Below are 19,913 nucleotides of genomic sequence, written 5' to 3'. Positions count from 1 at the left end.
TATGTATTGACGATCTCTAAACCATTGTACAAAAACACCTTGAAGTGTCAAGCTTTAAAAATGAATCTTCTTTTCTCTTTCTCCTGTGCAGCTTGGATTATCTTGGCCTTGTCAAAATGCATTCTCTAGTTAGAGGTTAGAAATATTTCCCTCCTGGCTCCGGAGTATTGATTTTCTTCAACACTCAGCTCTGTCAGTCAGCCGAAGGGGTGAAAGGTGAAAGTTCACCCAGCACTGCTTGGCTTTACCTTCCTATTAATGTCATGCCCTTTCCACATTTGATCAGTTTATGTGATCACCAATCATAAAGAACTGTTACTGCCCCTGTTTTCCCTATAAGGATACATTCAAGATATCAGGAGATGTTAAAACACTTCCTGGGATGGACAGGAGGCCTTTGAATAGGGCCAGTGATGTTGTAGTCAACTCCTTTAATGCTTGTCTATCTCTTAAAGGAAATTGTATTGTTACATGATGATTGACTCAATTTAATTCTTATCTGAAAATTAAAGAGAACTACATTCACCACTTACATGACTAACTCTCTGTGAGCGATGATGACCTATTTTGTTACTCTTGCTTTTTCTGAAAACCAATTATACCCTTTTCCTCAGGGATTCAAATTCAACTCCAAACGGAGTATTAAATGAAATTAATTTAATGATCTCAGCCCAGCCCCCCACCCCAGGGCAGTCAAGCCGTGTCATCAAATCTGACAAGATAAAATTTGGTGCGATTAACAGTCTATTTAGAAGCAATTTAAGGTGGAGATAAAGCAACAGGCACGCAATTCCCTTGCCCAAACCACAGAGGGTGCTGTTGGGTCTTGGTAGGAGTGTGGTTCTCACTTCCACAGCTGGGAGAGAGACTCCTTTACTGCTCTGCTCTCCTTTGTGGACAAGTTTGCCTTTCCTGAAGCTAGCTCTCCAGGGAAATGAATAATCAGACAGAAATAGAAGGCTTAATTTGGTACCAAAATTGGGAGAAAGCATAGGGATCTCAACTGAGAATGTTTAAGAGTGAACAATGTTTTTAATGAGAAAAACAATCTTCAGTACAATTCAGTTTTATTTAACACACGTAAGTACACAGGGACATTCAGCACATATAGAATCTGTTAAGTGGAGTCATCAAGAAATGCCTCGAGAGGCAGACATCTTACGTCACGTGCTGTACACAGCGAGTTCAATCATTACATTTTCATACAGGTATCACATCATCTTTCACTTGTAAATTACCAATGAAGCCACATACGTCTCTACGTTTACAAGGACAGGTCCAAATACAGCGCCAACAAGATCAATAAGACACCAAAAGCGTACACTGGGATGACAAGGTAAAGTTTACCTCAGTGCTGAGAAAATCTGAGCTATGATGAAGTTTGCAACTGTGGTTGACAAAACAGCCAAGGAGAGATTGGTGTGAACAAGAATGCAGATGTTGGTTTAGCAGTTAGAGGTGTCTGTCTCACCATCAGATACCATCCACCCCGGAGTTTTACAACTGTGATGTTCTAGGGGCCAACAGTTTTGGCTGTCTGTGCAGCCAGGCTGTGTGGCCAGCTGGCCGAGGCCCACTGCCCAGGTATTTGGCTCCTAGGGCCCTCATAGCTTTGTTCTAACCCTCCATGGGGTGTGCCATCCATGCTTTGGGGTGGCCTGCCCACAGCCTCACACCTTCCTCCGGATGCCCTGAACATTCTGTTTAAAAAAAAAAAATCTCTAAGGTATACTTTTACACTTCATCATTCCAAAGCAGCTTTGTGGTCTAGAATAAATTAATCCCCATTTCAGTTCATAAAGTGAACACGTGCCAGGTACTCGCACTGAAGACTCGGGGAACCACTGGAAAAACCGAGAGCACCTCGTTCTCCTCAGGTTTCTCTATCTATATCGGGCACAACAGCATGTTCACCAAACAAGCAAGTCTACGCTGTATAGTTCTGAGTTTCTTCCTGGGAAGCTACATACATAATCTTTATACATACGCTGCACATGCATATGGCATAAATTCACTCTTTAAGAATACCTAAAGTCTAAAACCAAGGTATAGGATGGGTTTGCCATCACTAGAAATGACAGACTTCATGTCGACATGAAAGAGATGTTCTAGTGGTCTTAATTTCCTAACATGTTCTTTAGAAATCTGTTTCAATAAAATAACAGATGTATTTGTTCCTGGACTGTGATCCTACTTTTTTTGTATATTATATAAACGCTGACAATCTATGCTTTTTAAATTAGACACTCCCGTTATCATTTTGGTTGCTTTGTAAACTTCACGTATTTTTTCTGAATTTAATAAATCATTTTCTATTTTTGTATTTAATAAACCATTTTGCCCAATTAACCGACCAATCAACAACCAACCAACCAACCAAATCCCCAACTATATACAGACCAAGGTTTATTAGGAGCGAGTCATCCAAAATATTATTTTACAGATTTTTTTTTCCATTATTGTGAGGAAGAACCAGCATAATCTGACATAAGGAGAAGAAAATGACCGAGTTAAAGCTTACTTGGAAGTGTGATGAACACCCTACTGCAACGTTCGGGTAGATTCGGAAAGACTGAGAGCATCCACATTTGTACACACGGTCAGCCCTCCGTGTACTCTGACATTTTATATCAGGGACTTGAGTATATGTGAATTTTGGTACCCTCGGGGGTCCCGGAACCAATCCTCCGCGGATACTGAGGATGACTGCATGCTCCTGAATGCTTGTGCCGTAGTTAATAACTTTCTAGGATACTTGTTTCAAAGAAATGCTGTCTTAGCTTTCCTTTAACTGATCAGTAGTAGTTTGAAGGCTGAATTGTAACTATTACATGATAGCTGACTTATGGGAACTGCAGGTCTGTGAAGTTTCTGGAAGGAAGGGGTAAGCTCTTTCTTAAAAAGATCTGTAGCCAAGGAATCTTCTTTTCAGGTATACGCTATACTTTCAAATTTGGTTCTTTATTACAAAAGTCCATTTAAGAGATTATAGTGACTGGATAATTATATTAACTAGATCATAAGTAGTGATCATTTTGATTTTGAGCTACTAAATACAGTATCACTTAAGCGGGATATGAGCATTTTAGAAGGCTAGGTGTCTGGGAAACTGCAGTCTCCACAAGGAAAATTTGTGTGTGTGTGTATTTTCTCATTAATCTCCAATCGGTTAGGTGTTAATAAAGAAGGTAGTGGCTAAACCCTAGGAAATTGGATTGAGTAATTGCCTAGCAATCTCCCGGAGGAAAAAACCCCACGTAAACACAGAATCTTTCTGGTAAACAATAGCACGTTTTAGGAAATCCAAAGGAAAACGGTATCAATAATTAGGACTGCCACATGACCTCAAAACCCAATGTCAGAACAACCAGCTTCCAACAGTATTCAGAGGTGGGCTTTAGCGTGAAGAAACTGCTGATCCGGGCTGGCAGTGCAATCACAGTGGTTATTGATTTCCGGGCTTCTGGTGCACCGAGCAACGGGACTGCTGGCTGCCCCTCCCTCTGCGGCGGTGAGAAACGACCTGGGGACCGGACGGCCACTTCCTGCGGAGCGATGTGTGCATGCCTCAGTCAATAGGTGGCACGAGCAGGAGTCTGCCCCCGGGGACCATGCGAAGGGACACAGACCCGGCTGTGCCCCCCATGACCCCGGCGGGGGTGGGCACTGAGGAAGGACGGGACTCTGGGCTTGGAGACCTGGGAGAACGGGGACGCAGACACGAGCCCTAGACCATGAAGCGGTGCTCCTTGCCGTCGTGGGCCATGAGGATGACGTTGCGGTTGGAGGTCCAGATGAGCCGGGCCAGCCTGAGGGCATTGTGGGAGCCGGGGGACGCCGGCTGCACGGGGGGCACCTGGTAGGTCTTAATACAGCGCAGCTGGGGCGCCGAGTTCAGCATGCCGATGCTCCCCAACAGGGAGGTGTTCATCTGGAGGGACACGGGGACAGGAGAGCACACGTGTCACTGCAGGAACCGCTTCCCTTTCCCTGCCACAGAGAGGGGTTCGAGCGACACACCCTTGCGGTCACTTTCTCCTCCATCATGAGGCTTCACGGTCATCTAAGAGTCTATTGTTAACCTCTAAAGGGCTCCTTTCAGTGTATTTGAAACTGTTCTGATGCTGTTACAGCAAATGCGTAAACCTGTAGGAATTTTACCTGGTGGGTAGAACTGGACAGCAGGAAAGCCCACCCACCTTTAAGAAGGTGGCTAAACGACACACGTTAATAAAACGGCCCGATCAGACAATATGTGGAAACAGCGGGTATTTCAAATGGCAGACTTCTCTGTCCTTTAGTGATGGTGCTCACTGCAACCCCTGAAGAACGAGCCCCCAAAGGCAAGTCTGGGGACTTAGAATTAGTTTGAGAAAATGAAGCAAAGTTAAGCAGTAGACAGAGTAACAGGTGACCAGATCAAAGCTCAAAACTTACCCCCCTTCTCCTGTCCACCTACCACACCTTCCCTCCTCACGTGCTTTTTAAAAACTCCAAACTCTGGAAAGCGCTAGTTTATTTTGAAGGAAAAAGCAAGAATCAGCCGCCTCTCAACACTGCATGTGTGGCCCACTGCTCTGCGGCCACGCTAAACAGAGCACACTCTTAACACTTTATTGGCAGGAGGTTTTAATCAGCTGGTGATTTCTGCTTTTTGGGCAGCCTTTCTGGCTTTGACTTGAGTCTTAAGCTCTCTTAATTCGTTCATGTAAATGGAAAATAACATGGAAATTATGGCTCATGAACAACTATGCATTCATGTTGAAGTGCTAAATGCTGAATGGCCGTTATCTAAGTGAACTGTCATCTGAGCGACTGAGTCTGAAGAATCCTTTAGATTCTAAATATTACTCAACATTTTTTCAATAGTCACCTTTTGTGCTATTGCAAATCACGTGGCAAGCACACTGCCCATCAGGAAAGAGGGCTTGGAAATAATATTTTTCTTTGCACTAATTTTCATGTTCAATTCTTCTCTCCAGCAGTACCTCCACCTGAATGTATGTGATTCTAGGGACTTGCTTCAAGCATGCAGATTACGCTCCAATGTGTACACACGGTTGACACAGGAAACCTTGGCACGTCCTAGGACATTTAAGGTGTGTTGTTGCTGATATCATGCTCTGCATTTGGATCAGTGCAAAATATTTAAGCCATTCCTTCCCTGGCCCTTCTCAGAAGCAGGATGGTGTCAGGGGGTGTAAATCATGGCATCTCTGGCAGGACGCGTGCAGGCTCCACTGACATTTTCACAATTTAAATCATCTTGAGTAATAACCCTTTTAAGATGACTAATGTTACTGATTTTCCTGCATTAATAATAGTGCCGAACACAACACAGAGGTGAAAAAAAATCACTAGTGTACGAGGTCACATTTTAAAACCAAATGTACGATTATCATTAACTCTTTCTGTTAAAGTGCAATTAACATGTAAAGTCAGGCAGTACCTTACCGTCATCCTCTAAGAACCTCTTTCCTTGCGTCCTTCCCTCCTTTTTCCAAAAACTCCACAAAAGATAAAAATCAGGGCCTTATTGCTTTCTGGAGGTTCCCAAATAGCTTAAATATAAATAACGATGGCGAGCTTGATTTGCCAGTTCTCACTTGTACCAAGAGTAACAGACATCCTTGTTTAGTCCTCTTACAGAGCAGCTCCAAATGATGCGGAAAATTGCCGGTTAAAATGAACTGGCATCAACAGGCACGCTGTGCTTTTAAAAAATCTAATTTCTCAGTTGATAAATAACTACAAAGTATTTTTCATTCTTTATGGATTTTCTATGAAAATGTGTATGAAGCTTGATTTCTGCTGGTGGCTCAAAAAGCCAGGGGCATCCGATAGGCTCAGACACATCCTTATTTTTAAGTCCTTCCTTCAAATTTAGCCACGTACAAGAAGTGGGCTGAAGGCTAAAGTGGGCAGGGAGAGAACATCTTATTGGAATGTGACAGGTGGAAAGGTTTCCCCAAAAAGTCCATTATTATATCTGGGTTCTCCTTGCAAGTTGAATCATCCTTCAGATGATTGATAAATGCTTTGTTAGGGTCAAACAGCCCTCCTGCCTCAGAACAGGGCTATGTGAAATTCTACACAGTACATAACGATTATGGTAGAAAACAGATGGAAAGACAAAGACTCTCATGTTAAGTATAATTTTTTGTTCCTCACACCAGCCTTTTCCTATGATCTCTTCAAATAAGAGATGAATCTGAAGTAGTAAGGGTGGGTATTGATTTTTCCAGTAAGCTCCATTGAAGAACTCTCACCAAAACAACTAGCCATTTTGTTATTCAGTATTAATATTTGATCAGAGACTGGCTACAAATTTACTGGCATAAGTAAAGGCAATCTGAGTCCTGCATGAATGAAAACTACATGGAATTATAATATTTGGTCACATTAGCTTTTTTCTTCACTCCCAAGGTAATAAATACTCATCGTGGAAAATTCAAATAATAAAGAGAAGTATAAAAAAGAAAGCAAAAATCCTCTGAAATATCATTTCCCAGAGACAATCACTAACCTTTTGGTAAACCTCTTCCCAGATCTCCAAGCCTATATCCACATAAGGAGAAGCAGGTTTAAGGAGTTTTACTTAAACAGGCTCATATTAAAAGGCAGTTGCACAATCCGCTTTTTTCATTCAACAAAATGTTGAGGGCAATCTTTTTATGTTAATAACTATAGATTTACATCATCCTTTTAAAATGGCTGAATAGTATTCTATTGGATGATGGAATAAAGAAAACTAAATGAAACCAATATCCATCTAATTTATTATTAGCATTCCTGGAAGAGGATACTTAATTGTTGGAGGGTGGTGGTGAAGTTCAGGTGACAGAATGATGGTTGTATTTCATTTCTAAACTCTCCTGGCTCACATACCAATGGATACACTGAAGTGAAATATTCAAATAGTAGGAATATGTTGTTGGAGAATCAAAGGGCTTGAAAGATTGCCAAATTACATCATTTAGCGGCTGAGTATGTAAACGAACTAACGGCAACCATGGCTTTTTCCTTCCCTTTAAAAATAATGCTTCACAAGACCAGTTCTGAGAAGATTATTTTCTGAACACACAGACATACATACAGATGTAATTCATCAAAACAGGAAGTGTTTTAATGCTATTCTCAGTGCAAGTAATGTTGCACCCAAACCTTTTACTAAGTCTCACTTGAGTAATTATCCAACCAGTAATTCTCATTAACACTCATTTCTCAGCAAAGATTTTAATAGCTGATGGCTTTTGTAAGGCTCTATATTTAATAAGGCTTCATTAAGTTTTCAAAATATATTGCAGTACATTTACTGGAATCATATAAAAGTATTATCATACATCATTAGACCTAAACAATATGTATATAAATAAATCAGCCCAGCCCATTTGGGGAGAGCCACGGTAGATCTAACACTGCTTTTTGGACTCCCTTTAATTCACATAAAAACCCACTATACTTCTGGAAGAGGTTTTATTGTATTTTCTTGAGAAAGTTGAAATGATATTTCTGTGTCTTCCACTTAGATTTTAAGACCAAGCTGGGTATAATTTAAGCAGGGAAGAAATGGGCCACATTTTAAATTCTGACATTGGGTTTAGAGGCAAGAAAGACCTGGGTGTTGCCTGAGTTGCTTGGGTGCTCTGTCTGCTGAACACCCACCCCTGCAAGTAACACAAGGTGCCCCTGGAGAAGAGAGTGCAGACGAAGGAAAGGAGCTGGGCAGAGCCGCATGGACAGATGCGCAGGGTTAAGTGCACTTGGCGAAGCCCGGAGGCAACAGCAGGAGCCTGGAGGACAGAAAGAGGTGCTTCAAAAAGACAGCATCTAAGGAACAATCTTGATCTCCGGGGTGAGGAAGATGCTAACGATAATTCCATCAATGAGCCGGGCAGCAACTCTGATAAACATAGAAAAAGATTCAAGGAAGGGATGAACATATCCAAATAGGTCTCTGAAGACCTAGATAAGGGGGAAAAGGTTTACCACTTAGACATAAGGTTTACCACTTAGACATTCAGGAAAATACTGGGGAAAGTTTCACATCTGGCCAATTTAGGAGGTATCCCTTTATATAAGGAAGTATATTTTCTTAGCAGGAAGAAAAATTGAACAACAAAAAAGAAGAGATCTGGTTTTGTTTATTCCCAAGAATAAAGCATGGGGCGAACACAAGCTCCTGGAAAGCAGGGACCCCAGACTGCTTGGTTCCATGTCCCTAAAGCTAGGCTGGCACCCCGCGCTTCCACACCAGACACACGCCAAATGAAGGGAGTTTCACATGGACACTCCTCCGGGATTTCAAGAGAACAGGAAATTCAGGAAAATGTGTATCAAAGTACAGTCGGTGTCACAGACACCACTGCGTTGGCAGAAAAGAACAGTTGGTAGAGACACTATCTACAGGACCAATGTGGCAAGCGTTGTTTATGGACTTGCTGTGGGATTTCAGTGGGATAAAATACGACTCCTGGGGTTACCCGCTAGGAAGAATGAAGACTCGGTGACATCTCTAAGGAAAAGTTTAATATGAGCCAATTAAGATGCTGGAGATATATTCTGGAAGAAAGGATAATAAGAAAACAGACTGGAAAACTAAATTAGAGGAAAAGTAGAAAAAGCTAGGACAGATCTGGAAGCTGTCATGCTTCAATAGCATGTGGTTAATTAAGCAATTTATTGTATCTGTTTTACATTACATTAGCTACTGAGTTTTTAAAAATCGTCACATTGTGAAGTCTTGTTTAAACTTTTATTTGCTTTTTTAGCTTTCAAAGCAATAAACTGAATCTCATAAAACATACCTGCATCCTAGGATAGGTAACAGAATTTTATATTAACTTGCGGCGGGGGGGAGTTGGTAATGTTTAACTTTTTTGTAATTATCAGGAGTAAGGTAATTAAAAAGAAGATGTGGGGCTTCCCTGGTGGCGCAGTGGTTGAGAGTCTGCCTGCCGATGCAGGGGACATGGGTTCGTGCCCCGGTCTGGGAGGATCTCACATGCCGCGGAGCGGCTGGGCCCGTGAGCCACGGCGCTGAGCCTGCACGTCCGGAGCCTGTGCTCCGCAATGGGAAAGGCCACAACAGTGAGAGGCCCGCGTACCGCAAAAAAAAAAAAAAAAAAAAAAAAAAGAAGATGCGATGGAGGTTAATCACTGAGGATGAAACAAGTTCTATTATAAAACTCAGTTGCTCAAATTAATATTCACTGTAATCATAATCGAACAGAGCTGTTCTCATGTACTGCCAGTCAGTGATACTCAGATTTTTGAAAATGTTTTAATAGCTTGGAAATGAAGAGCATTATGTGGAAATTCAGAAAGCCAACGCAAATGAGATAATACACATGGGGCATGAAGTTAATACGAGGTTGCCCTTTCCCCTATGCCCTGTTGGCGTTGTCTGGATGCCTTGTGTAAATTAACAGCCTGAGCAGTGCTCCGTGCCCCAATTCCTTTCGGGCCAGGCCCTCACTTACATCTGAATGATGCCTACCTCTCTCCAAACACCCACCCCTCCCTACCCTGAATGCCTGGCCCTTCCTTGATGTCACCATGTCTCAGCTCAGGTGTCGCTGCCTCTATGAAGCCGGCCCACAACCTTACTCCCAGGTTCCCCCCGTACTGTGGTTACTTGCTGATTTACTTGCGTCTCCCTCAGACTGAAAGCTTGGTGAGAGCAGACCCCCTCCTTCTAGGTTGCTAATTGTATTCTCAGTAGCCCCTGCGTGCTGGCAGCTGGCACATAACCAGCAAGCAATAAGTACTTGATATCTGTTGAAAGAAGGGAGGGAGGGCACAAGGGAGCCTTTCCCAGCACAAGCGGATCGTGCACCACACGTCAAGACCCTGCAGCATGTTCACTTACCTGCCAGAAGGAAATGTGGCTGTCTGTGTTTGAGTAGGTGGCAAGATATCGTCCATCAGGAGCAAAGGCCACGGCAGTGATGGGTCCCTTGTGACCATGGATTGTCTGAAATAGAATTCAGAGTCATTCATCGTATGCACTGCACAGAGCTGCTACGCATACGGATGCAAATACGTTCAATGCTGAAAAAGTTATGTCATGGCTATTAGAAACCATTAACGTTCTTTACTTCAAATTTAGGTTAGAAAAAGAGGAAAAGCAACCAAAGTTCTCTCACTGATACATCCAGGGGCTTTGACCTTGTTCTGAGGAGTCCACCTGTCTCCTACTTGGGAGGACAGCATGAGTCCGAAGGAAAAGCATATATTAACGGGCAAACCAATGTGTTAATTCATTTATGTCCATGAGACGGAAGAATTTTACAATTAATTAGGAAGGTGAAAAACTGATCACCAAATCTACCCAGGAACTTCATCTGAAATGAAAACCAATCAAAGCTGTGTCATAACATCCCCGTTCTGGAAGGAGTCAAAAACTATAATTCCAACCCCTTAATAATTATACATCTTTCACATTTTACGCTTCATTTCCCACCAATAGCACTGTGTTTAAATGCATATGGCCACAATTAGTACACATACATACACGCATGAATTGGAGGTTTGAGCACACATATAAGTTAAATGCTATTAAAAACAAGTTAACAGGGATAATTCTGAGCCTTTGCCAAATAGCTATCATTGATTTAACCATGAATAAAAAAACAAGGATGTTGTATTTTAGACGCGGTCTTTGATAAAAGGTCTTTACTAAGAAAAAATTACACTCACGTTTAATGATATTAATAGTTACCGAAAAGACTGGAATACTTAGCAAATTAGCATAATACTGTATTGTTTCTACACAAACTATTAAAGACCGTATCTCTACCACATGAAGCAATATTCAGTCTGCTTACAACGGCAGGTTGGTCTCCCCTCTTGGTTAGGAAAGAATGGGGAAAGGTGTTCCCTTAAACTAAGGCAATGCTAGGAAGGGTTGTTTCCATCTGCTGTTTCTTGATGACGAACTGTGAGCCTTGAGTCTTGGCGGGAGCTTCAAGCTCACTGCGTGATTCAGGGCCCCTCCACCTCCGCCCTGCCACACCCATACTGTGAATTTCAGTAAGACACTTCTCACAATTCATATCTGAGTGATTACAATGAGGAAGGGAGACAGGGATGGGGGTGTGGGAACGTTCCTCAGTGCTTCTTGGGTTTCGTTCTTTCCTGTCATTAGACAAGGCGCTGTGGGATCCAAAATAATGCCTGTTTTTCAACACTCAGAGAAAAAAATGTTATACTGGTAGCACTGGGCTTTGGGCCGGCAGAGGACACGGCTCTGAGTCAGACTGCCTGCCTTGCACTCGGGCTCCACTGCTTACTGTGGAAGCCGGCGCAAGTTATTGACGTCCCTTAACCTCAAGAGCACCCACGTCTATGAAGCAGAGATGACGATGATGATGTTGATAACGATATTGAGAATGATACTGCTAATTCCTGCCTCAAAGAGCTTTGTGAAGATTAAATGAGTTAGTACATATATAGCCCTCTGCACAATGCATGGCACATAATAAGAATTCAATGAATATTAATATTTGTGTTACTCCTCCTTATTTAAAGATGATCAGATGAATATACTTGAAAGTTGCTAAGACAGTAGATCTTAGATGTTCTTACCACAAAAAAGAAATGGTAGTCACATGATGGTATGGAGGGGTTAGATAACGCCAGGGTGAGTGACCATTTGCAATATACAAGTGTATCAAATCATCACGTTGTACACCTTAAACTTACACGTTATATGTCAATTATATCTCAATAAAGCTGAAAAAAACCATGACCAGACAAATGGAAACAATCACAAAAATCAATTACTTGAGTATGTCATTTAATGAACCCCCCAAAAATCAGATACGAAACCAGATTATACATATATTGGGTTTGACCTGCAAAATGATTTTTAAAAACAGTTTCTGAGCCTATATTCTAATTCATTAAACATCACTTAAAATCAAGATTTCTAGCCTCTCCTGGAAAAGCCCAGTAATGCTTCCACTCTGGCAATCCTGGGTCTTTGCACATGGCAACATGGGCCAGGCTGAGCGGAGGTGCCCTGTGGGCCTGGGCGTTTGCTCTCATGTCCCAGCCCTGACTCAAGCGGGTCTGTGTACTTAACACCGACTGCCTGACTCCCTTATTTCCTGTCTGGTCCCTCATGGCATTTAATGCAACCTTTCCACTAAAAATATTTCATTCAAAATAGTTTCTTCCATGCTCTGGGGTCCTGGTATGCATCAAAAGTGTGAGCACACTAAAAGCGCCTCTAAAAGCTTGCCCTTCTTGCAAGACCCCCTCTCCACCAAAGCCCAGCTCCACGTAGAGGTGGATTCAACCCTCCTGCTGGAGTTAGGGCCCCTAAGTCTCAAAGCAGAATGCTAAGCCTGCCTCCTTCAGATTAGCATCCCTCCCTAATCAGCAAGCAGAATGTGCTTCAGATAAGAAGAGAGTGCAAGAGTGAGCAGGCTGTAACCCAGAAGGTCCAAAAGGATGTACCAACCCAATGATCTCCTTAACATACCCCTCCGTGAGGTTGGCTAAGGTGGCCCCGTAGTAAAGGCAGAAAGCCAAGCACACAGGCTCCTAATATTCATATTATATCTTCATCCTTTATAGTGTTTGGAACGTCCACTTGAATACTTCCGTGTCAGCTGAAGACACTCTTCATTATGTTATCTAGTGTCTCTAATAGAAGATCCTGTGAATTAAGTTCATCTTGGAATTTTCTGCCAGGAAAATGTTGATCTTTCCAGATAAATTTTGTTGGTTTCTTTTATCATGAAAAGATAATTACACAATCTCACACGAGCTTGCTTTCCTGCCAGGAAACTCAGAACTATATTTATGCTCATTCTAGGCATCTAGTAATACATACTTCTTCCTCATTTCACTAATCACGGTCCTGTTTTCCTTCATTGTTTTTATTGTCAAGGTGAGATACTGAGTTTAATGTGTTAGTTTCTTTAAAGTCTGTTTTGAACAAAGGGGAACTATACTTTAGATCAGAACACATCAACACACACACACACACACACACACACACACACAGTGTGATACTGCAAGGTGCCCCACAGGCTGTCTTTCAAAGCAACATAGAGAAAAACCACAGGGTACTGACTGCAGTGTCAGCTGATAGACCTGTTGTCTCCTAAGAAAGCAAGTACCACTCATGGTAGCTCAGGGAAGCTCACTATTTTAAATGGTTTGGTACATCTGGTGAGTTCATTACAGGCTCAGCCTGAGAGGTGCTTCAGTCCCCAGTGTAATGGAAATGTTGCCATTGTCTTTTGTTCAGAATCTCTGAATTTCTCTCAGATCTGCGCAGGTACCACCTGAACTGACTTCAACCCTCTATTCTGGCATGAGATGCAGCTCTGTGCGGATCACAGTGAACTTGTAAGTGCTTTGTGATGGGGCAAACCCAATGGTTTGGGATCTTAAACGCTCAACTAGAAAGAACATTTTCCAAAACAATGGGTTTCAAAATAAAAGGAGGTTTGGTTTACTTTTTATACGTGGATGAGTATCATATGCCTTGTTATATTTTTAGTCAAAAAAATTGCTGTCTTGAAAAGACAGAAATGGAATATAAAGAAATTAATCTAATTCAAGAAGTGCTATGAACAATAAAAGAAATCAAGCAATTATTCCTAGCAGGAGACAGAGTGCTGAATTGTTAAACACTCTCTCCCCCTTTTTCTTATGACAGAAAAGGAACTGAGAGGCCTCATTAATAAGAAGCAACACTTGCACTTACCCAACAGTTTTTAACAGGCACATTCAATGTGCTCGGCAAAGAATATAATTAACCCTGTTGTACAGAGGAGGAGAGACACGGATTTCCAAAATGATTTGGTCAGCATCAATACAAATTATGACTTTCTAGAATGTTCTCTAAAACTGCTCTCTCTTCCTGGAGTTCTTGCTATTCAGCTTCCAAATGTCAAATTTGAGAATTGAAACCAAGATGTAGGACTCTACTGCACCCACTTTACAGACTGAACAAGATCAAAGAGAACATCTAGTCATTTCCAGGCCTCGTCACTTTTTTAAAGGGGAGGAAAATACTCCAGCCAAACAAAATTTCCTACTTTTAACATAAATTCTGAAGAAGAGATTTCCAAATGCAGGTACAATTTTGCTATCATAAACACCATCACAAGGGAAAGACTTATAAAGGACTGACCCATGTATTTTGTATAACAGTTACTAAACTAAAAAAAAAAAAAAAGGACTTTGACCGAACTTTCACAGCCCCAGGGTCTGTAGGGCCTGAGAGGGAAGGGGGCCACCCTGGTCGCAGGCCTTCTTGGGGAGCAGTACGGCCAGCTCAGGAGGAAAACAGGCAGCGACAGTCTGAGGGGTGACTGAAGCTGAGCTGCAGGTGTGTCCCCAGTTGGCTGCGCATGGTCTCTGAAATTTCTACAAATACAATTGTGCTTTCAGTTGAGGCGTTTTCTCTAGCATGTGCTCTGGCAGACAGCAAACAGGACAAACCTGCTTTCATGAGATACAAGCATGGCAGATGCCTTGAGTTTAGGGTGAGCCTGAATGAAGTGTCCATCTGTGTACAAACACAGGAAAGAGCTGGAGACAGGCCAGATATACAGGGAAGTGAGTGCTCAGGAAGTGAGGACGAGCCCCGAAAAGAAAAGGAGAGGCAACAGCAAAGACCTACAAATACCTACATTTTCCTAGGGCTGGTCCTTTACTGATGACAAACAACGCAAAGTGAGGTTCAGGACACGCTCTCCTCTGTACCCGAAGCACCAACCCAACATCTGGCATCTCTTCCCAACAGCAGCCAAAGTCAGGAACAGGCGGATAAGGAAGGTGGATCAGGGTCTGATTTGCGTGCCTTTCTGACATCCCAGTACAGGCTGCTGATTTCCCCGCTGACCGGTAGGGAGGGAACGGCTCAAGGCGGAGGGGAGACAAAGACATTGCTCTGACAGCTTTGTTTGTTAGGCAAGGGGGAGACTCATCAAAAAAAGAGCCATTTCAAAAGAGTTGCAAAGTTAAGAATTAATTATGTTCAAGAAAAAAATACCCCTTTCCTTTCTCCGAAGCAACCAATTTGTGAAAATTGTATTATATATTTAAGGTTCACCTGCTCAAGGAAACAAATGATTTAGGCAGATGATAATACATTAAAAAAAAAGTCTCATCTATGGCCGATTAGGAGGCCCGAGTCAAATTTAATTCCCACTATGAACTAAGCCTTCTGCAGCCCTTTTGTGTGTGGGATCTTAAGGCCATATGACGTGGCCAGGAACATTGAAAGGCCACCCATTTTCTTCCGTATGTGCACGGGGCTGCCTTAAAGCAGGCCAGATGAAAATCCATTCTGTTTTCAAATCTCTCTAGAGAAGATGCCAAACCCCCTTTCTGTGTTTAACACTGTGCTGTCAGGAAATTTTTCCTTTTTCAAATCTAAATCCAAAATGCTACAGTGTAAGTAGGCTGCTTCCTCTGTTGTAGCCTCAGTAGAGATGGAGAACAGCTGGTCACCAATCTTAGTATGATAACCTTTTATAGCCTTGAAGGCTGTTACTGCAACTTGCTCCTTTCTTACTTATTTATTTTTTATTTTCAGGATTTAAAAAAAATTCAGTGACTACCATGTAACCTTTCCTTTCAGGTCTCATTTTCCAACTCTTAAAATAATTTCTGTAGCTTTTCCTTAAACTTTCTCCAAGCTTTCAAATCATGACATCTTAGAGTTGGATGGTATCTTAAAGGTCAACCACGTCTCAAAATGTGGGATTTCAAACTGGACTGAGTGCTGGAACAGGCAACTGGCTGTCGTTGTAGTTTCTCATAACACCAAGCAGGAGGCCAGGACTATGCTTATTTTATCACAAACCTGCAACCGTGGCTGGAAAAGCTGGTAAAGTTGTTGGCCTGCAGATGGCTGACGCCCCGCAGTCCTCACACCTGTGGGGAGAGGCAGGGTCTCTGAGCCCACTGCTATCATGGTAGATGAAGGAAAACTCTTTTCCTTGACCTTAAACAGAGGTTTAAAGATTAGAAGCTGCCTCACCCCTCTTCAGGGGTGGGGAAGTAGGTGCATGGTGGCCCCATTGCTCTCATCAGCAGTCTCTCTTCCTAGGGCCCTGAAGGTTTTCACCCTCCCATGAGCTCGCCTGTGCCCCCGTAGAGGCAATACCCACCTACAAGTACCATAAGTAGGCACTTCTTGAGGAAAGAATCATAAAACTAGGGACCCAGCTTTTTGTCACTTGGGACACAAAAGATGGAAACTAAAAGTATTGACCAAAATGGAGGTATATGGGAAATGCACTCCAAACATTCCCTAGCATTGAAAGGAGCCCAGCTTCTCTTATTGGCTGTACTATCCATGACTGTGTAAGCATATCTGCCTCGATGCTGCCCTTTGATCGTTCTACAATGATTTTGAACAGAGATCTGAGGGTTGAAAATGGGTTGTTCAACTCAATAATTTCTTTTCTCGATGGAGGGACAAGCCAATATTTTTTATTCACATTATGCCAACTCTATGTTATAGAGTCAACCCATTGTGGCATTTGCCAATCCAAGGGGTATCAGAATGATTCAATGAATTGAGTTATTTTCTATCACTATCTAACTGAAAAGAATATATATTCAGGGCAAAGGACAAGTAGATATGATATCATTTTAACATCTTAATGGCAAACAGATTTAAGGATAAATATAATAAAGTTCGCTATCTTAAGTTTTATTATAAGATACAATGCCTCCAGTAAACAGACTTTAGTCCCTAAAAATAGCTGCAGCATTTACTGTACATTTTCAGTTACTGAAAGTTACTTAAATGTCATTTGGGAATAAACTGACTGACACTGATGAATTAAAGGAGATTTTTTTTTTGATATCTACATACTGGTAATCCTTAAGACACAGGCAATCGTTTTTGAAATTTCTTTGTGGAGGATTATAACGAACATGTGTGTGCACAACACACTTATCCAGGAATAGTAAGAATCAAAAAATGCTCAAGATTGCTTCACTATTGTAATTTAGGCATTAGTAAGAATTTCAGATTTTTAGGATACTGAGGCTTATATTTTCACTAATATCAATTATACATAATCAAAATTAATCTAAAAAGGAAGATCTACAAATGAACAAGTAGAGAGTAACCATTTAATAGTTGATTTCCAATCTTAAAATATTGTAGCCATCATAACAGCAACCTCTATGAAAAAAATATCTACTGGTCTTAGGCATTGACTCCCTTCTATTCAATTGAGGAACTTTTTCAGATTCAAATAAATTTTCCGTAAGTCTCACCACTTAGTCTTTCTTCCTCTTTTTCTTGCTACAGATAATCAGGAGCTGACCACACATGTTTACCTGTATACACACACACACACACACACACACACACACACACACACACACACACCCGTCTTCTGCTTTACTAGAGCAAATATTTTCAGGATGCAGTAACTAAAAAATACCCACTTCAATTATAATAACTGATGTAGTATGTTTGTGTTGTGTGTGAGACTCTTTCAAGTTAAATAATGATAACAGAAGAAAAAAATCTAGTTTAAGACATAATTCTAACCGTAACATTTTTCATATACGTTAACATTTTAAAATAGAGTCATATTTAAAGATTATTTATGGATACTCAAATACTGAATACCTATATGATTTAGATAAATGTGCTTCAGTTTCAAATAAAAAGGATAGAGAATAAATTAATTGTTATCAACTATTCACACTGCTGGTATGAAATAATTGTAAGACATTTATTAAAGTATAACTTTCTGTAGCTTTTAAGAATATTCAAATGTTTTCTATAGATCTCAGACCCAAAGCTAAGTATTTTTTTTATCATATTTCTAATATAAATCTATTCAAACACATGATAGAAGTCTTAAAATGAACAAAGTTTTGCTTTTGTATTCTCAGACTATGAAGATTCTGATAAAAAAATTCTGTTGTTAAATAGTCAAAGGATTCCTGAAAAATTGGACCAACATAAAATGGTTATATAATTTTTCAAAGAAGACAGGAGAAAATATTCTTAAAGATAATACTGTGCCACAAAAGTAAAGCCCAATTGCTTCCACTTGGAATTCCTTAGGACATGGACTGTTGTATCTCTGTGCCCTCTCAAAAGACTGCAGGCCCTTCCATAGCAGCCTTCAGCAGACATGTGTCCACGCGAACCAACGGGGACAGCAATCACATTCCTGAGGAATCGTCCATCCAGATGGACCTCAGTATTTTCGTGGGTTCTGATTTGGGTTAAGGCGAACACAGAAGATGGTTTTGGCTACAGCCTTAGGACAGGGCCTTCACCCAGGTGCTCTCCCACCTCTCTTTGGCCTGGTACAGTGCCTGGTGACACAAAACGGTCTTATGCAGATTGTACTAATATGGAATTTATATTTTTCAAAATCACATTTCAAAAGGATCTAATGTTTTCATCATTCCAAAAAGAGAAGTGACTTGAAAGTGTTAACGAAACCTAAAGCATTACATAAATTTCTAAAATTCATACGTGTATTAACCGATATATTACTATATCTTCTGGCTCATATTTATTTTGGAGAATGACAGAGTACATACACTAATAGAAACACAGATTCAAGAATTTTATACTTTTATGTGTGGCTTATTAGGCTTCTTTAACTTATTAAAACAAAATCAGATTAGTCTGGAACGTAACCTAATTAACACTGACCTATATTACAAGGTCTATTTCTTTTGTTAAGTCAAGACATGCCAAATTAGAAAACTGTAAAATCATCCTCCTATCTTTGAAGTATCATTCCATATTTTTAATATTAAAATAGTAATAAAACAATAAAATATATATGTAAAAATTTTTTTCCAAATAGCAATTGAATTTTAAAACATTCCCTGGTAATTACTATGCCAAAATAACACTGATACTACTTGTCAGCCCTGACTTATTCTTAGACTACCCCATCTTTGTCTAGGGGATTAAAATTTGACCTTGTTGCTCTTTTGAATGGGCAAAATTTTCTGAGACACAATTTGCTTAATATCTTTCTTGCCTACCTCATGGGATTCAATATTTTTTGGAGAAATGTACTTTAAAATGTTTATCAAGAACTTATTATGTTATAAGTCCCATGTTAGATATCAGTAGAAAGATGAGACATGGCCCCTTCCAGTGAATCTAGGAGACTGGGACAGGTTGACAGTAAGCAACTAGTGTGTGACATACGAAATGGCATAACAGAAATGTGTGTTAGGTGCCATGTAAACACAGATGAATAAGCAGCAATTTCTGTTCAGGGGTAGATGTCAAAACAAGATACAGAAAGAAGAAGGTAGTGGAGTTGAGCTTTAAAGGAGGAGTTGGGCTGAAGGACAAGACTTGAAAGGCCCAGATCCCAGCAGATAGGTGAGGCAGACCTGTGAGAGTGAACATGTGGGAGAGGTCCAGGAATTGTCCCTCTGCCACTGGGAGTGTCAGGGGGCAGAGGACGATGAGGAGGGACAGGTTTGGGGATGAGGGAAAAAGCTAGCTATGGCCAGGCTATAGACTGCCTTTTTCTTGTGCTAAGAAATTTGGACTTAGTTCATAGTCCCAAACTCCATAGGGAGTTTCCCAAAGTTTTAAAGTAAGAGAATGGTCAGATGAGACCAGTTTTAGGAAAATTCTGGCAGAGAGAGGAGAGAAATTAGAGAAAAAGGAATGGTTGGCAGGCAAATATAGTAGGTAAATTAAGAGTTGAATGAAGAACCAGATACGGGCAGGAAAGAGAGGTCCAACTGGGCGGGTGGTGATGCTGTTTCCTGGACAGGGAAGCATAAGAAAAAGAAAGTGCTTTTAGTGGGGATGGGAGGGGTTGGTGGGACATCATCAGGGGGAAATAATAAGCTTAGTTTGGGAGATGTAGATATTAAGGTGGAGGGCTTGAGCAGGTAGTTGGAAATATGTCAGAAAATGA

The 19,913-nt window shown here is 41.1% G+C and overlaps 1 protein-coding gene across 5 annotated transcripts in view; it reads right to left on the bottom strand.

Annotated features, from left to right (window-relative positions):
• WDR7 (WD repeat domain 7) overlaps window positions 1-19,913 on the bottom strand; it is a 391,118-nt gene that overhangs the window by 12,675 nt on the left and 358,530 nt on the right. For 4 of the 5 annotated variants that reach the window (XM_027118593.1, XM_027118592.1, XM_027118594.1 and 1 more), the window contains 2 exons: window positions 9,872-9,976; window positions 1,051-3,931 (listed from right to left, as the gene is read on the bottom strand). In XM_027118593.1, coding sequence (XP_026974394.1) covers window positions 3,728-3,931; window positions 9,872-9,976 — 309 coding nt within the window. In that variant the 3' untranslated portion in view covers window positions 1,051-3,727. Of the gene's footprint in view, window positions 1-1,050; window positions 3,932-9,871; window positions 9,977-19,913 lie in introns of those variants that run through there. The other variant, XM_027118595.1, reaches the window with a different exon arrangement.

This window comes from Aethalodelphis obliquidens, unplaced genomic scaffold (assembly GCF_003676395.1).
Source record: "Aethalodelphis obliquidens isolate GAN/ISIS:26980383/991018 unplaced genomic scaffold, ASM367639v1 scaffold19, whole genome shotgun sequence".
NCBI lineage: Eukaryota > Metazoa > Chordata > Mammalia > Artiodactyla > Delphinidae > Aethalodelphis > Aethalodelphis obliquidens.
This window is presented reverse-complemented; position numbering and strand designations above follow the sequence as displayed.